Genomic DNA, 13,166 nt, shown 5'->3' on the forward strand with positions numbered 1-13,166 from the left:
CCAGATTTTCGCTGCATTCTCGTCGCGTCCGCACGTCGCGATTTTAGTTGACTTGGGCGAGTACACTACCGTGCACACGTTCTTGTGCCCCGTTTTGATCGTCAAGACAGGTTTGCCGCTCTTGACATTCCAGACTCTTGCCGTCCCATCCCAGGATCCGCTCGCTACTCGCTTACTGTCTGCACTCCAGCACAATGCACACACAAGATAGGCGTGTCCTGTCCATTTGGCGATGACCTTCTTCGTCTTGATGTTCCATAACATTACTTTCCCATTGTCGCTTCCGCTTGCAACTGTCTTGCCGTTTGGAGACAGTGCCATGGACCACACTCCTGCCCTATCCTCATCTCGCCAGTCCTCGCCTATCTGTGCACCGCTCTCTAGGTCCCATTGTCGGAGTGAGCCGTCCACCGAACATGTGATGATGCACCGTCCGTCAGGCAGGTGCAAAACACCTTCTACCTGCCTAGTATGACCTCGTATCATCTTGCATGGCGTGGGCGCCGGCGTCTGTCGCTTCTTATTGGTCTTGAACGACATGGGGGTTCCAAGTACCGCAGATAGTAGTGGACTATCTATTTCAATTTGAGAGAAGTCTGCCGGGCTATGAATTAGAACGAGTTGTTTGGCAACGGGAATTGCTGGTCAGTTGATGTGCCTTCTTTCACGTCAGCTCTTCTTAATAGAAGCCAAGGTATTGTTCACAGGACAGCCTACTTACAGGATTCAAACCTGTCCCGCAGGACGGCTTCAGGTCTGATGCAGGAGTTGCTCCGCCGTTGTTCGAGAATACGTAAGAGATCCTTGCGGGTGGCTGGTAAGCAAGTGGTCAGCTTATGTTACGTTGCAGAACAACCTAGAGTATCACTCACGAGAAGCACTGTTCAGACAAACCGAGTGCTCAATTATCAACGATCAGTGTGCGTTGGGATCGGGGTCGAAGAAGTCGGGCGCCTGTTCGTTCAAGTCGTCTTTTAAGGTGCGTCCCATGACTGACGCTATGTCCGTCTTCCGATGCTGTATTCTGAACCTGCCGCGCTAATAATATTTGTTCTGATGCAGACCCTTCCTCGTCACTGATAGGGTCCGTGCTGAATGGAACCACCGAGCAACCAATCGAATGCTTTGAAATTCAGGAGGTACTATTCTTATCAGCCATCTGATACTCATGACCAGCGCAACAGCGCCCGCCATGCAATATTAATAGGCTATACTGTTTTTATCCTGTGTTCAGAGTTCTCGAACAATTAAATTGCTCTGAACCCAGTTATCACGAGCCGGAATACATCGTCTGATGGACGGACTAGCGACCTCATGAATCAATTTTCATATCAAGCAAAATCTACGTACCATTACGTACCATCTTTGTCGTGAGTGGCAGCGAATTTAATGAAGACAAGCGATTGCGAAAATTTCCATCGTGAATGCAGATGTGTGGCAACTTCGAACCCTTTGCACTTGTCTTGGAGGAGACTGCAAGACAAGTACACAGGGTTCTTCAGCAATATGATAGAGATTGTTGCAATCCTAAGAAGTAGAATGGAATAGCTCCTGAGGCCTAAGTACTCGATGAATCTTGCAGGACCTGGCAGGGCATGCCCTACATAAGGCAGTCACACTAGAAACAAGGACAGAGGCTTTGAACTCGTCATGATCACGCACCAGGGATTAGACCGATGAAGCAGGGCCAGCTGAGCAAGCTTACGAACACGCAACGTGCTGACTAGGCTGTGGAATGGGCCGTAGAGACCCCGGATGGATAGTCCCACACCCTCGGAATCTCCAGTCCACAGAAAAAGTTATAATAAGTAGGTGGCACGTTTGAGGGTGAAAACTGGTCGATCGATCCGTAATCATGTTCACAACAGAACGCCTACTCTTGCGTGGATTTATAGACAAAGACTTAGACAATCTTCTCGCGCTCCGAAACGACGCTCGTGTTATGCGAGAGGTGACTGCAGAATCCCTCACTCCGCAACCAACGAAATACAAAGAGTCCCTCAAAACTCTCGCAGAAAATTCGACCATCTGGTTCACCATCATCCTGAGGGAAACGAATGAATTTGTGGGGCAATGCAGTATCAAGGTGGCAGAGCCTGTAAAGAACCGGGATGGATTGTTCGGGATATCGATGTTTCCAAAGTTTTGGGGAAAGGGATGTGTGACGGAGGCGGCGTGGTTTACTGTAGACCACGCGTTTAAAGCGCTGGGTGTCCAACGCGTCTCTTTGAATGTATCGGAGGGAAACAAAGCTGCCATAGCAGTTTACAAGAACATGCGGGGCAATCCACGCAATATTTGCTCCAGGATAAAAACTAATGACTTGAGGCAGCGGATTCAAGGAAGAGGGTAGGAAGCGACGAGCAAATTGGATCGATGGACATTGGGAAGATGGTTTAAGCACGGGTGTTTTAGACGAAGAGTGGGCTGAGAGGTATTGGAATCAATGAATGAATGTGACGTATGGCGTCAACTGTCTGCCAGTAGGCGTACTTACATAACTTGAAGGTCATGGCAGGCTGATAGACAAGTGCGGAGCTCGTTCCACGCCATAGTTCAGAACTCGTTTATCTCATGAGTTACATACATTTGTGTTGATTCTAAGCTAGTAGTGATATATTCGTTAACCTTTAGTGGACAAGATTCCTCTCGTTCCCCGCAACGTTGACTGTGAAGTTTGATAAGCGCTCCCAATCTCGGGAGAAGACGAATAAACATACCATACGCATGCCCACCCATCATACTGATGAGAAAGAATTCATCTCCATCGTCGTCATAATCGGCCGCTGTAGCAGAAGCGTGTCATTTGGTCCTCAATGACACAACAACTAGCACTAACCGTGACAGATCGAGAAGGACGTACCCCTTCCTCGTCAGGATGTTTGAATATGTCCCTCCGGGACGCCTGGAGCTCCTCGTCTTGCGACGCCATAACGTGCAGCTCTGGGCGGTAGACGTTATTGAATTGGTAAGAATTGCTAGTGTCTGCATTGGCCTGCACGTAGTATCGTGCGTTCAGGAGTGCGAGGTACGAATTGACGTATACTTGAAAACAAGACCACCGGTCAGCGTAATTCCAGGAGAAGGATTTGGTCTCACGTTTAGCCACTAAGAATTCAATACCGAGGAAGATGAAGTTGTTCGGCATCACTGCGCACTGTAGACCATCAGAGAAGAGACGGACAATGCAATCACCGGAAGCTTACTGTAATCATCACTGCCATTGAACATATGCTGCGTGGAATTTGAGCCAAGATACTGGATAGTCTGGAAGAAGGAATACCTCGTCAGGATACCGGTATTAATAATGTAAGCCATGAGCTTTGTGATCAAGGAATCAGTGCTAAGTATTCTGTGTTAGTAGATCAGACCCAGACAATGAATGGGTCGCTCCTTACCTAGCGAATCCTGTACGAGAAGTAGCGAGGAGGTAGCATAGCGATGATGCGATGACGATGTCGGCAACAGTAATCGTGCCCAAAGTCACGTATGTCGACCACTCGATTTTTATCAAATCCGAGAACAATTGGCACTGATATCTACTCCCTTTCAGCACTTTTGAGTGGCTAAGGAGTATACAATTTCACTCACATGGCCCAAATAAGGGCTGGCATCGGGTTTAAATGATGAGCGAGCAAACAAGAGAGCCATTTGAGCAATTACCGATGGCGACACCTGGAGGAATCTTCAAAATTGAACAAAGTGCATTTCCAGGTAACGGACTTACCTAAACCTAAGATTACGATCGCGCCCTATGACGAATCAACGGAATGAAATGCTGTAGAACATGTATATCAATTGTAAACCTACTGCTGCGATGGGGAAGATTCTTGATCGGCCTTTGCTGACTAGGTACAATATTGGCATCAGTCATAGAAATCCATTGATAGGAAACATACCTATCCATATGCGATAAACGTACAGGCTATGGTGCAAAAAAGGTATTATTCAGATGTTGCACATCACATTCTGCCCATCAAACTTACAGATGTACCTCATATATGATCAAAACCTGTGAAGTGCGTGACTGAGACGTGTCACAGAGCTTTGCAAGCACAACTCACGTCAATTACTATCTGAAGCTGCACAAGCCCATCAATCTTAAAGGAGGGGCTGCCCAGAGAACAGTAAGAACTCACTTTAAAACTCCATATGATATGCGTGAGCGCACTGATATTTGCATAGTTGATCACTAGATAATAATAGACGCAGTGGATGACCAAGGCGAGGTGTAGAGCATCAAGTATCCTAAGATTTTGTAGTCTCGACACTGTCGATAATGACAACAAGGAATACATACCACAGCCAGATGACCTGACATGGGCATCAAGAATAGAACTGACAAGAAAGCAGTATAGACGTACAAATAGCTTATAGAATGTTGTCCCTGTGCCCCTATGCGTCTGAAAGTAGATGAAAACTTGAACGTTACTTAGACCAAAGAGCCTGTTCCGCAGAATGAGTCAGGATGAGACGAAACGCACGATTTTCACTGCATGATGAGCAAAATGTTTACGAACACAGCTGCAATGGTGGCCCCAATAAAAAGTGCCCCGAACGTCCTCCCGATGTCTAGTTGGGCGATGAGGTCTTGCGTTGAGGAAGACATTGTTGACTGAAACAATTCTGATTGCAATGGAGGAATCGACGAGGTTTTCACAAAGTATGAGGCTAGCAATGCCGCCGACCTGTGATGTGTGCTTTGACTACGACTCCTTCCGGCGCTGATAGCTGGGGACGCACTGCCTGCCGCATGGTTGAAGCACAGCCTACAGGGGAGATTGAAAAAGTGTTCGACTCATTGCCTACTAGGTTCGGGGCATGATGCCCGAGGGTTGCCAAAAGGATTATTGGATTAGGTCATATTGTAAGTGAGGGTGCAAATTAGGCGACGAACAGCTTGTAACATTTTGCGCGTTGTAACATCCCGTGCCATTTGAACTCGTTCATCGTCACGGTTCAAACGTTCATAGAGGAACGAAGAACGGTTTTAAAACACGGACGCCAACGACTTACTCGTCATTCTAGATACAGGACATTATTTTGGCAACTGGCATGTGGCGGCAGGTCCGACACTGTCCGACATCGCATTGGAAAATGAAGGGGAGTGATTGATTCAACCCTGTGTTCGAGGAGCTGATTGATCGTCATGGTGGTGATAGGTCGTAATACCTGTACGCGTAACACCAGTGATGACCCGGGACATCCGAAGTCACTGGATACTAGATGATAACACATTCGCGAGCGTATTCAAGGCTGTGCATGTTTTCAGTTGACACGATTGAATGATAGCTGACCTCGAGTCACGGGTCGAAGAAATCATGAGACGTATACTGCTGGTCTCACTTGGAATGGCAAGGCCACTAGCCTGAGTGGCAACCGCATAAGTGCATGTGCGAGGCTCGATCATTCCAAGTTGATCCCAAGCGCATGTAAATTCATGTATGTTGCACGACTTGTTGTTCCTTGTAGTTAGGTACTAGTCGTGACATTTGAAACCCACAAATGCGGGTATGATAGACTGAATTTCTCTCTCCCCTACAGCTCAGCTGTGTGGTGATTCAGTAAGGCTCGCAAGTCCTATATCGCGAAGAAACTGCCAGACGATAATCCATGCGTACTAGTAATCTATCACACTGACGAGAAGGAATCCATTTGTATGGTCACCTCAATGGGCCGCTTTGACTAAAGTGTGATATTCAGTCCTCTTCCATCGCAGGTAAAACAGCTACTAACCATGACAGATCGAGTAGGATACACCATTTCATGGTCGGGAAATTTACATACGTCCTTCTGGGATGCCTGGGGCCTCTCGTCTTGCGACGCCCTGTCCAGCTCCGGGTGGTAAACCTCGTGGCGGTTATTGAACTGGTAAGAATTGCTAGTATCTGTGGTGGGCTGCAAGTAGTGCCGTGCGTTCAGGAGTGCGAAGCACGAATTGACGTATACTTGAAACAAGTCCATTAGTTAGCACAATTCCAGGAGAAGATTTTGGTCATACATTTAGCCAATAAAAATTCAACACCAAGGAAAATGAAGTTCTTCGGCATTGCTGCGCACTGCAGATCCTTAGAGAAGAGACAGACAATATAACCACCGGAAGCTTACTGTAATTATAGCTGCCATTGAACATATGCTGCGTGAAATATGAGTCAATATGTGGGATTGTCGAGAAGGAGAATACCTCGTGAGACAGCCCGTATTAATAATGTAAGCCATGAGTTTTGTGATCAAGGAATCGGTGCTAAGTACTCTGTGTTAGTATATCAGATCCAGACAATGAATGGACCGTCTCTTACCTAGAGAATCCTGTACGGGCAGTAGCGAGAAGGTAGCATAGTGATGATGCGATAACGACATCGACAAAAGTAATCGCGCCCAAAGCCATATATGTCGCCCACTGAGTTTTAACTAAATCCTTGAACACACTGCACCGAAATCTACTCGTTATCAACAATTCGTTTAGTTAGATGTACGCTGTTTCACTCACACGGTCAAAATAAGGGCTGTCATTGGGTTAAAAAAAAAGATAACTGAGTAGTACATAGTTTGAACTCTCACCGATGGCAACACCTGGCAAAAAAACTCAAGACAGAGGAAGAGACATCACAAGTGACAGACTTACCTGAGCATAGGATTTCGATTATGCCCTAATATTGGATAACCGGAGTGAGAAGCCATGATACGTGATCATCGATTTTCAACCCACCACTATCATGGGGATAGCTCTTGATCGACCCTTGCTGACTAGCTCATTGTTCAGTCGTGGAATTTCACTGATAGGGAAACACACACTTATCCATATGCGATAAAGATACAGACTGCGAACCAATAAAAACATTAGTTCTTGAATACCCCCATTGTGTATGACAGATCACTTCAACTCACAGATGTACCGCATAGACGATTAAAACCTGCGGTGCATGTATGAGACAGATTGCGGTGCATAGGACACACAACTTACATCGACTACTATCTGGGCCTGCACGAGCCCATCAGTATCATAGCAGAGGCTTCACCAAAGTAAGGACTCACCTTGAAGCTCCATACAATTTCTGTGAGTGCATTGATGTTCCCGAAGTTGGTCACCAAATAATAATACATGCAATGGACTATCAAGGCCAGATGCAAAGCATCGAGTATCCTGAAAGTTCATAGAATGGCGTAATCTCGACACGTTCGACAATGACAACTAGAAAGGATTCATACCAAAGCCAGATGACCTAATGTAGCGTCAACGACTGGACCGACAGAAGAAAGCATGGACGTACGACCAACTTATAGAATGATAACCCTGTGCCGTTGTATGTCTGAAAGTAGATGAAAGCTTGAATGTTGCTGAGACCAAAGAGACTGTTCCGTAAAATATGTTAAGACGACAGGACTCGGTGAAGCGCTAAGCTTTGTGAGCATATAATTTACTGACACTGCTGCAATGTTGACCCCAATGAAAAGTGCCCCGAACGTTGTCCCGAGGTAAAGTTGCGGGGTGAGGTCCTGCGTTGAGGAAGACATGAATGTTGACCGAGGTCTGAGCCCATTCCACCAGCAAACCATTTAACCAATATGTTTGCGCCGTACTAATAGTATATCCCGCGGTCACAAAAGGACGCCAGCAAATGGCTACAATCTAGATCTGTTGTAATACATTTCTGCCGATATATAGGTGGGAGGATGTACGTACGTCATGAGACACATTAGCCTCACACAGTGCCAGAAGGAGGTTTCGTATTGGAACAACGAATGTACCATCGTGATTTTCCATTAGTTTATCAGGATCGCCCGTTCATACTCGCGGACTCCAGGAGACTCCGAGGCTATCAAAAAAAACTGGCAATAAGTAGATCAACACGGTGAGATCAACATATGGCAAATTGGGCAACCCACAAGGAAAAAAATTGAACTGCATTTTTTGCCGTATGCCCAATGGTACTTATTTACATAATGGCCTTCAACAAAATCACCAAAGGAGGTCAAGGCACATAGAGGCACGGGCGTAATTCGAGGGGTTTAGTCCATGACCGTCGCTGTGGTTGATCTCATGATGATGGTATTACAGATGAGTCTCGGAATCGAGGCGCGCCTCAAACACAACCAACAATGACCTGAATGATGAGAGAAAGACCAGCACAATGTTAGAAAGACAAGGAGGAGTCCAGCAGTCAACAAGCAAGCGTGCGCGCCACGCACGCAGCAGCGTGTTGTTCCTGGCCCGGCTCGGCTCAAAACCCGGGGCTAGGGGCTCAGCGCTCAAGCTTGCTCAGATGGTGGGCAAGGCCCTTCTCGACGGCTTGGCAGGCTCAGGCCACAGCTTCGCATACAAAAATACACGCTAGTGACCCTAGTAGTAACTTGTTCACATTAGCAACAAGAAATGTCTGCTACAAACTTGTGTTTGATGCCATCAGTCACGATATCCTGCAGTATCCCACTCCGACTCACCACCGTCAGAATGACAACCATGCAATCTTGGTGATCGAAAATGGCAGGGTGCGTCGAGGTTGATTCTTCAGTGGTACTCGAATGGGTGAGATTCGCCAGCGCGCCTTCCGCGTTCCCCGGTGGTGGGTCGGCGTGCGTCGGTTGAGTTCGAGCCTGGCCTTTAATTAAACGAATCGTAAAGTGCGTAAAGTTCGACGCCTCGAGAAATTTACAAAATTTACCCGCGTGAATTTTGTAACTTTTCCCGCGCCCCCCGTAAATTTCGTGTTTAGCACTTTATCATAGGCTGTAAATTTTTCCAGTATCCTGATTCCTGACATGGTTCCGAGCCATAGCATGCACCGCGCCGATGTTCAAGGTACCATGTCAATGTCATGGTAAATGTTTCGCGTTTCGGCCGCGAGACTCGCTGGCCAAGCCGAACCGAACCTAATTGGGGGCGGCCCACGTGCGAGGATTCCTGGCCTGGCTCAATGTATCTGAACCCCTGAGCCGGGCCCTTGAGCGTGGCTTTCAGTGGTAAGTAAAATAGGTGCAGGTAAGTACTTGTTACAGTGAACATTTGCAATAAGTGGATTGGTTCGGTTCGGCCTGGCCAACGAGTCTCGCGATCAAAACGCGAAAACATTTACCATGACAATGACATGGTACCTGGACTCGGAACGTCGGCGCAGTGCGTGGGCTCGGAACTATGTAGATGCTAACAACTTACATGCACAAATGAAATTGTGACTACATTAGTAATATCATTCAGCTGGACTGACATCGACTTGCCGTTCTGTATAGCAACGTACAGATGTACAACAGGAAATTTCAAGATGATCCTTCCCGGGGCTCAGGTAAATTGCCGCATCACTGCCGCAACTTGCCGCACCCTACCGCACCACTGTCGCACCCATACCAAATCATAAGTACTACACTTATTTTCGGCCTGCACTGTCCTCGTGCACCAAATAAATGAACTAGGAGTGTTTCTCGTCCGACTCCTTAATTATCCACTTCACACTAATGCATTTGAGAGTCTGAATTCAGAGAACAATTTTGAGCATGTTGCGGCACGGATGCGGTACTGGGTGCGGCAGACATGTCCCTGGTGCAGCTAAACGAATTATCAATTGGCTGAACTGTGCTACATATGCATATGCTTGCACTATCGTAGTTTCGAAGCGCAAGAAAAACTTACTCCAGGAGCCAGCCCAAAATATCCTCATTGAACGTCGCTCGTCAGGACCTGACGTGAACTCAGTTCCTACTCCCGAAGAGCAAGAAAACACGATGCTCCAGGCTGCCTGGCTTGACCTCCAACTCAGCTATGATCTGACCTCGATGGATATAGACATCGACTTGGAGTGTCTTGGCATACTGGAACAGCAGATGTTCGAGCTCTCGTTGGCTGCAGGAGCTGCAGGAAATGAACAATGGGAAAAAGACGCTGGTGCACACCAAGACCGATGGAATCCCTATGAGGGCCTCCCTGAGCACTGGAATCATGGCGACCGAGATTCATACGCACCAGAATTTGAAGGAGAAGTAGACGTGCGTCATCATCGCTTTTCATCGCGGATCAGTCTGACATGGTTCGACTAATAGTGTGGACCGAACTTTAGCGAGGGAAGTGAGCCTGACATAGTTAAGAAAGAGAAACGCACCAAAAAAACCAAACCGCGGCCACGACCAAGGAAGATACACAAGGCTTCATAGGCTGGGGCCTCGTAGTAGTAGTTTGTACTCTGAAATGAACGAGACTCAGTTTGCAAGGACAAAAGGCCACACAGATATGACATACATACCTTAAAGCCCCGGTATCCGTTTGCACAGGTTGCTGCAGAACGTGGTCGAGGAGATGTGTGACAGGGAAGTCAGGCAAGGCATGCAACCAGCAAAGACAGGTGTTGAATGATAGGCGGAGGCATCGAGGCGCCAAACCTGACAGGCGCGAGCCTGTGTGAGGGGTCGTTGAGTTGTCTCACCAAGTTTCGCGCAGCTGCTGGTAACGGTGCTGCAAGTGGAGTTGATAAGATGCGTGGTTTGGTGTCGGTGCAGTGGTGCGGTAGTGCACAGCCACTGCCGCACCCAACTACAGAATTGCCGCACCCGATTACAGAATTGCCGCACCCTACCGCATCACTGCCGCACCCATCAAGTACATATATCACTGTAGTACCACTGCTAGCCTTACACAAACACCTGGAATATAGTATTACTTATTCTTAAATCATATTTCAGACAGTTGCGTACGACGTAGACGCATTTTAGAGGCATATAAGACATTGTTGAGTAGGGTGCAGCAGGGTGCGGCACAGATGCGGCAATTTCCTAAGGCCCTCCTTCCCGGCCCCTCACTGATGCCATCAGACTATCATGAGTCATGACGAGACAAACCGATACATAACTGAATTTACAACACTGACGAGATCGTTATGCAAACACGTTATGGACCACGATGCATATTACTTATATGCAACCGGTCTAATGGACTGAATTTCTCTCGTCCCGACGGCTGTGTGATGATCAATACAGACTCACAGGCCTATCTCGCGAGTAAACGAATGTACGATAACCCATGCATACTGTTAATCCTCACACTGACAAGGAATCCATCTGTACAGTCACCTCAATGGGCCGCTGCGACTAAAGTGTGATGTTCAGTCCTCTTCCATCACCAGCAACGCAGCTACGAACCACGACAAATCGAGTAGGATGCGCCACTTCCGAGTCATCGTCGGGAAGTTTACAAACGTCCTGCCGGGATGCCTGGAGCTCCTCGTCTTGCGACGCCCCAGCGGGCAGCTCCGGGCGGTAGATGTTATCGAATTGGTAAGAATTGCCAGTGTCTGCGTTGGCTTGCACGTAGTGTCGTGCGTTCAGGAGCGCGAGGTACGAGTTAACATACACTTGAAACAAGTTCGATGGTTAGCATGATTCCAGGAGAAGGCTTTGGTCGTACGTTTGGCCAATAAAAACTCAACACCGAGGAAGACGAAGTTGTTCGGCATCACTGCGCACTGTAGACCGTCAGAGAAGAGACGGACAATGCAATCACCGGAAGCTTACTGTAATAATAGTTGCCATTGAACATATGCTGCATGAAATTTGAGTCAAGATATTGGATAGTTTGGAAGAAGGAATACCTTGTCAGGATACCTGTATTAATAATGTAAGCCATGAGCTTTGTGATCAAGGAATCGGTGCTAAGTACTCTGTGTTAGCATATCAGATCCAGACAATGGATGGACTGCTTCTTACCTAGAGGATCCTGTACGGGAAGTAGCGAGGAGGTAGCATAGTGACGATGCAATCACGATATCGACAAAAGTCGTCGTGCCCAAAGTCATGTATGTCGACCACTCCTTGTCGAGCAAATCCGAGAACAATCGGCACTGATATCTACTCCCTTTCAGCGCTTTTGAGTAGCTAGGGAGTATACAATTTCACTCACACGGCCCAAATAAGGGCTGGCATTGGGTCAAAATGATGAGCCAACAACAAGAGCACCATTTAAGCAATTACCTATGGCAACACCTGAAAGCTTCAAGATCAAGCGGATGGAGAATCCAGACGTGATAGATTTACCTGAGCCTAGCAATTCTATTACGGCCTAATATTGGAAAATCGGAATCAGATACTATGTGATCATTGATTTCAAACCCACCACTGTTATAGGGATAACTCTTGATCGGCCCTCGCTAACTAGGTACATCCATCAGTCGTAGAAATCCATTGATAGGGAAACACACACTTATCCATATGCGATAAAGATACAGACTGCGAACCAATAAAAACATTAGTTCTTGAATACCCCCATTGTGTATGACAGATCACTTCAACTCACAGATGTACCGCATAGACGATTAAAACCTGCGGTGCATGTATGAGACAGATTGCGGTGCATAGGACACACAACTTACATCGACTACTATCTGGGCCTGCACGAGCCCATCAGTATCATAGCAGAGGCTTCACCAAAGTAAGGACTCACCTTGAAGCTCCATACAATTTCTGTGAGTGCATTGATGTTCCCGAAGTTGGTCACCAAATAATAATACATGCAATGGACTATCAAGGCCAGATGCAAAGCATCGAGTATCCTGAAAGTTCATAGAATGGCGTAATCTCGACACGTTCGACAATGACAACTAGAAAGGATTCATACCAAAGCCAGATGACCTAATGTAGCGTCAACGACTGGACCGACAGAAGAAAGCATGGACGTACGACCAACTTATAGAATGAAATCCCTGTGCCCTTGTGCGTCTGAAAGTAGATGAAAGCTTGAATGTTGCTGAGACCAAAGAGACTGTCCCGTAAAATATGTTAGGACGACAGGACTCGGTGAAGCGCTAAGCTCTGTGAGAATATAATCTACTGACACTGCAGCAATGTTGACCCCAATAAAAAGTGCCCCGAACGTTGTCCAGAGGTGAAGTTGCGGGATGAGGTCCTGCGTTGAGGAAGACATGAATGTTGACCGAGGTTTGAGCCCGTTCCACCAGAAAACCATTTAACCAATATTTTTGCGCCGTACTAATAGTATATCCCGCAGCCCCAAGAGGACGCCAGCGAATGGCCACATTCTAAATTTATCGTGTGATATTTAAGTGGGAGGATGTGCCTTTCCAATGTGGTGGGATGTCAAGGAACACACTGGTGCGGCCGGAAGGAGGCTTCGTGTCGGAACATTGAATGTGCCAACGAGATTCGGAATTTTCACATCATCATATGTA

General features: G+C 47.1%; 5 protein-coding genes across 5 annotated transcripts; 2 read left to right on the forward strand and 3 right to left on the reverse strand.

Annotated features, from left to right (window-relative positions):
• Window positions 1–1,942: 1,942 nt before the first annotated feature.
• DEU56DRAFT_870144 (acyl-CoA N-acyltransferase) lies at window positions 1,943–2,450 on the forward strand (the record flags this gene model as incomplete). Its single annotated transcript, XM_041355605.1, has 2 exons — window positions 1,943–2,263; window positions 2,343–2,450. The coding sequence occupies 2 exons, from the start codon at window positions 1,943–1,945 to the stop codon at window positions 2,448–2,450; spliced, it is 429 nt and encodes a 142-aa protein (XP_041211174.1).
• On the reverse strand, window positions 2,408–4,840 carry DEU56DRAFT_183417 (uncharacterized protein). Its single transcript, XM_041344958.1, has 17 exons — window positions 4,521–4,840; window positions 4,365–4,446; window positions 4,301–4,314; window positions 4,140–4,248; window positions 3,987–4,045; window positions 3,900–3,925; window positions 3,811–3,848; window positions 3,728–3,752; window positions 3,664–3,675; window positions 3,592–3,607; window positions 3,399–3,539; window positions 3,284–3,343; window positions 3,207–3,234; window positions 3,100–3,157; window positions 2,864–3,045; window positions 2,721–2,743; window positions 2,408–2,668 (listed from the first exon to the last, which is right to left on the reverse strand). The coding sequence occupies exons 1-17, from the start codon at window positions 4,607–4,609 to the stop codon at window positions 2,557–2,559; spliced, it is 1,074 nt and encodes a 357-aa protein (XP_041211175.1). The 5' UTR covers window positions 4,610–4,840; the 3' UTR covers window positions 2,408–2,556.
• A 664-nt stretch (window positions 4,841–5,504) lies between these two features.
• On the reverse strand, window positions 5,505–7,515 carry DEU56DRAFT_978876 (uncharacterized protein; the record flags this gene model as incomplete). Its single annotated transcript, XM_041359724.1, has 17 exons — window positions 5,505–5,685; window positions 5,737–5,948; window positions 6,002–6,059; window positions 6,109–6,136; window positions 6,185–6,244; window positions 6,300–6,440; window positions 6,491–6,506; window positions 6,562–6,573; window positions 6,626–6,650; window positions 6,710–6,747; window positions 6,796–6,821; window positions 6,889–6,914; window positions 6,965–6,982; window positions 7,036–7,144; window positions 7,210–7,223; window positions 7,272–7,353; window positions 7,427–7,515. 17 exons carry the CDS (start codon window positions 7,513–7,515, stop codon window positions 5,632–5,634), a joined length of 1,008 nt encoding a protein of 335 aa, XP_041211176.1. The 3' UTR covers window positions 5,505–5,631.
• Window positions 7,516–9,768: 2,253 nt separating this feature from the next.
• On the forward strand, window positions 9,769–10,029 carry DEU56DRAFT_731980 (uncharacterized protein; the record flags this gene model as incomplete). Its single annotated transcript, XM_041348247.1, has 1 exon — window positions 9,769–10,029. The coding sequence occupies one exon, from the start codon at window positions 9,769–9,771 to the stop codon at window positions 10,027–10,029; it is 261 nt and encodes an 86-aa protein (XP_041211177.1).
• A 993-nt stretch (window positions 10,030–11,022) lies between these two features.
• Window positions 11,023–12,901, reverse strand: DEU56DRAFT_910117 (uncharacterized protein; the record flags this gene model as incomplete). The annotated part of the gene is made up of 15 exons (XM_041357152.1): window positions 11,023–11,073; window positions 11,125–11,336; window positions 11,390–11,440; window positions 11,497–11,633; window positions 11,689–11,829; window positions 11,882–11,897; window positions 11,953–12,040; window positions 12,095–12,132; window positions 12,182–12,207; window positions 12,275–12,300; window positions 12,351–12,368; window positions 12,422–12,530; window positions 12,596–12,609; window positions 12,658–12,739; window positions 12,813–12,901. 15 exons carry the CDS (start codon window positions 12,899–12,901, stop codon window positions 11,023–11,025), a joined length of 1,098 nt encoding a protein of 365 aa, XP_041211178.1.
• Between the last annotated feature and the right edge of the window lie 265 nt (window positions 12,902–13,166).

The sequence above is a fragment of the Suillus clintonianus genome, assembly GCF_016758775.1.
Source record: "Suillus clintonianus strain FC179 chromosome Unknown DEU56scaffold_17, whole genome shotgun sequence".
NCBI classification, from domain to species: Eukaryota; Fungi; Basidiomycota; class Agaricomycetes; order Boletales; family Suillaceae; genus Suillus; species Suillus clintonianus.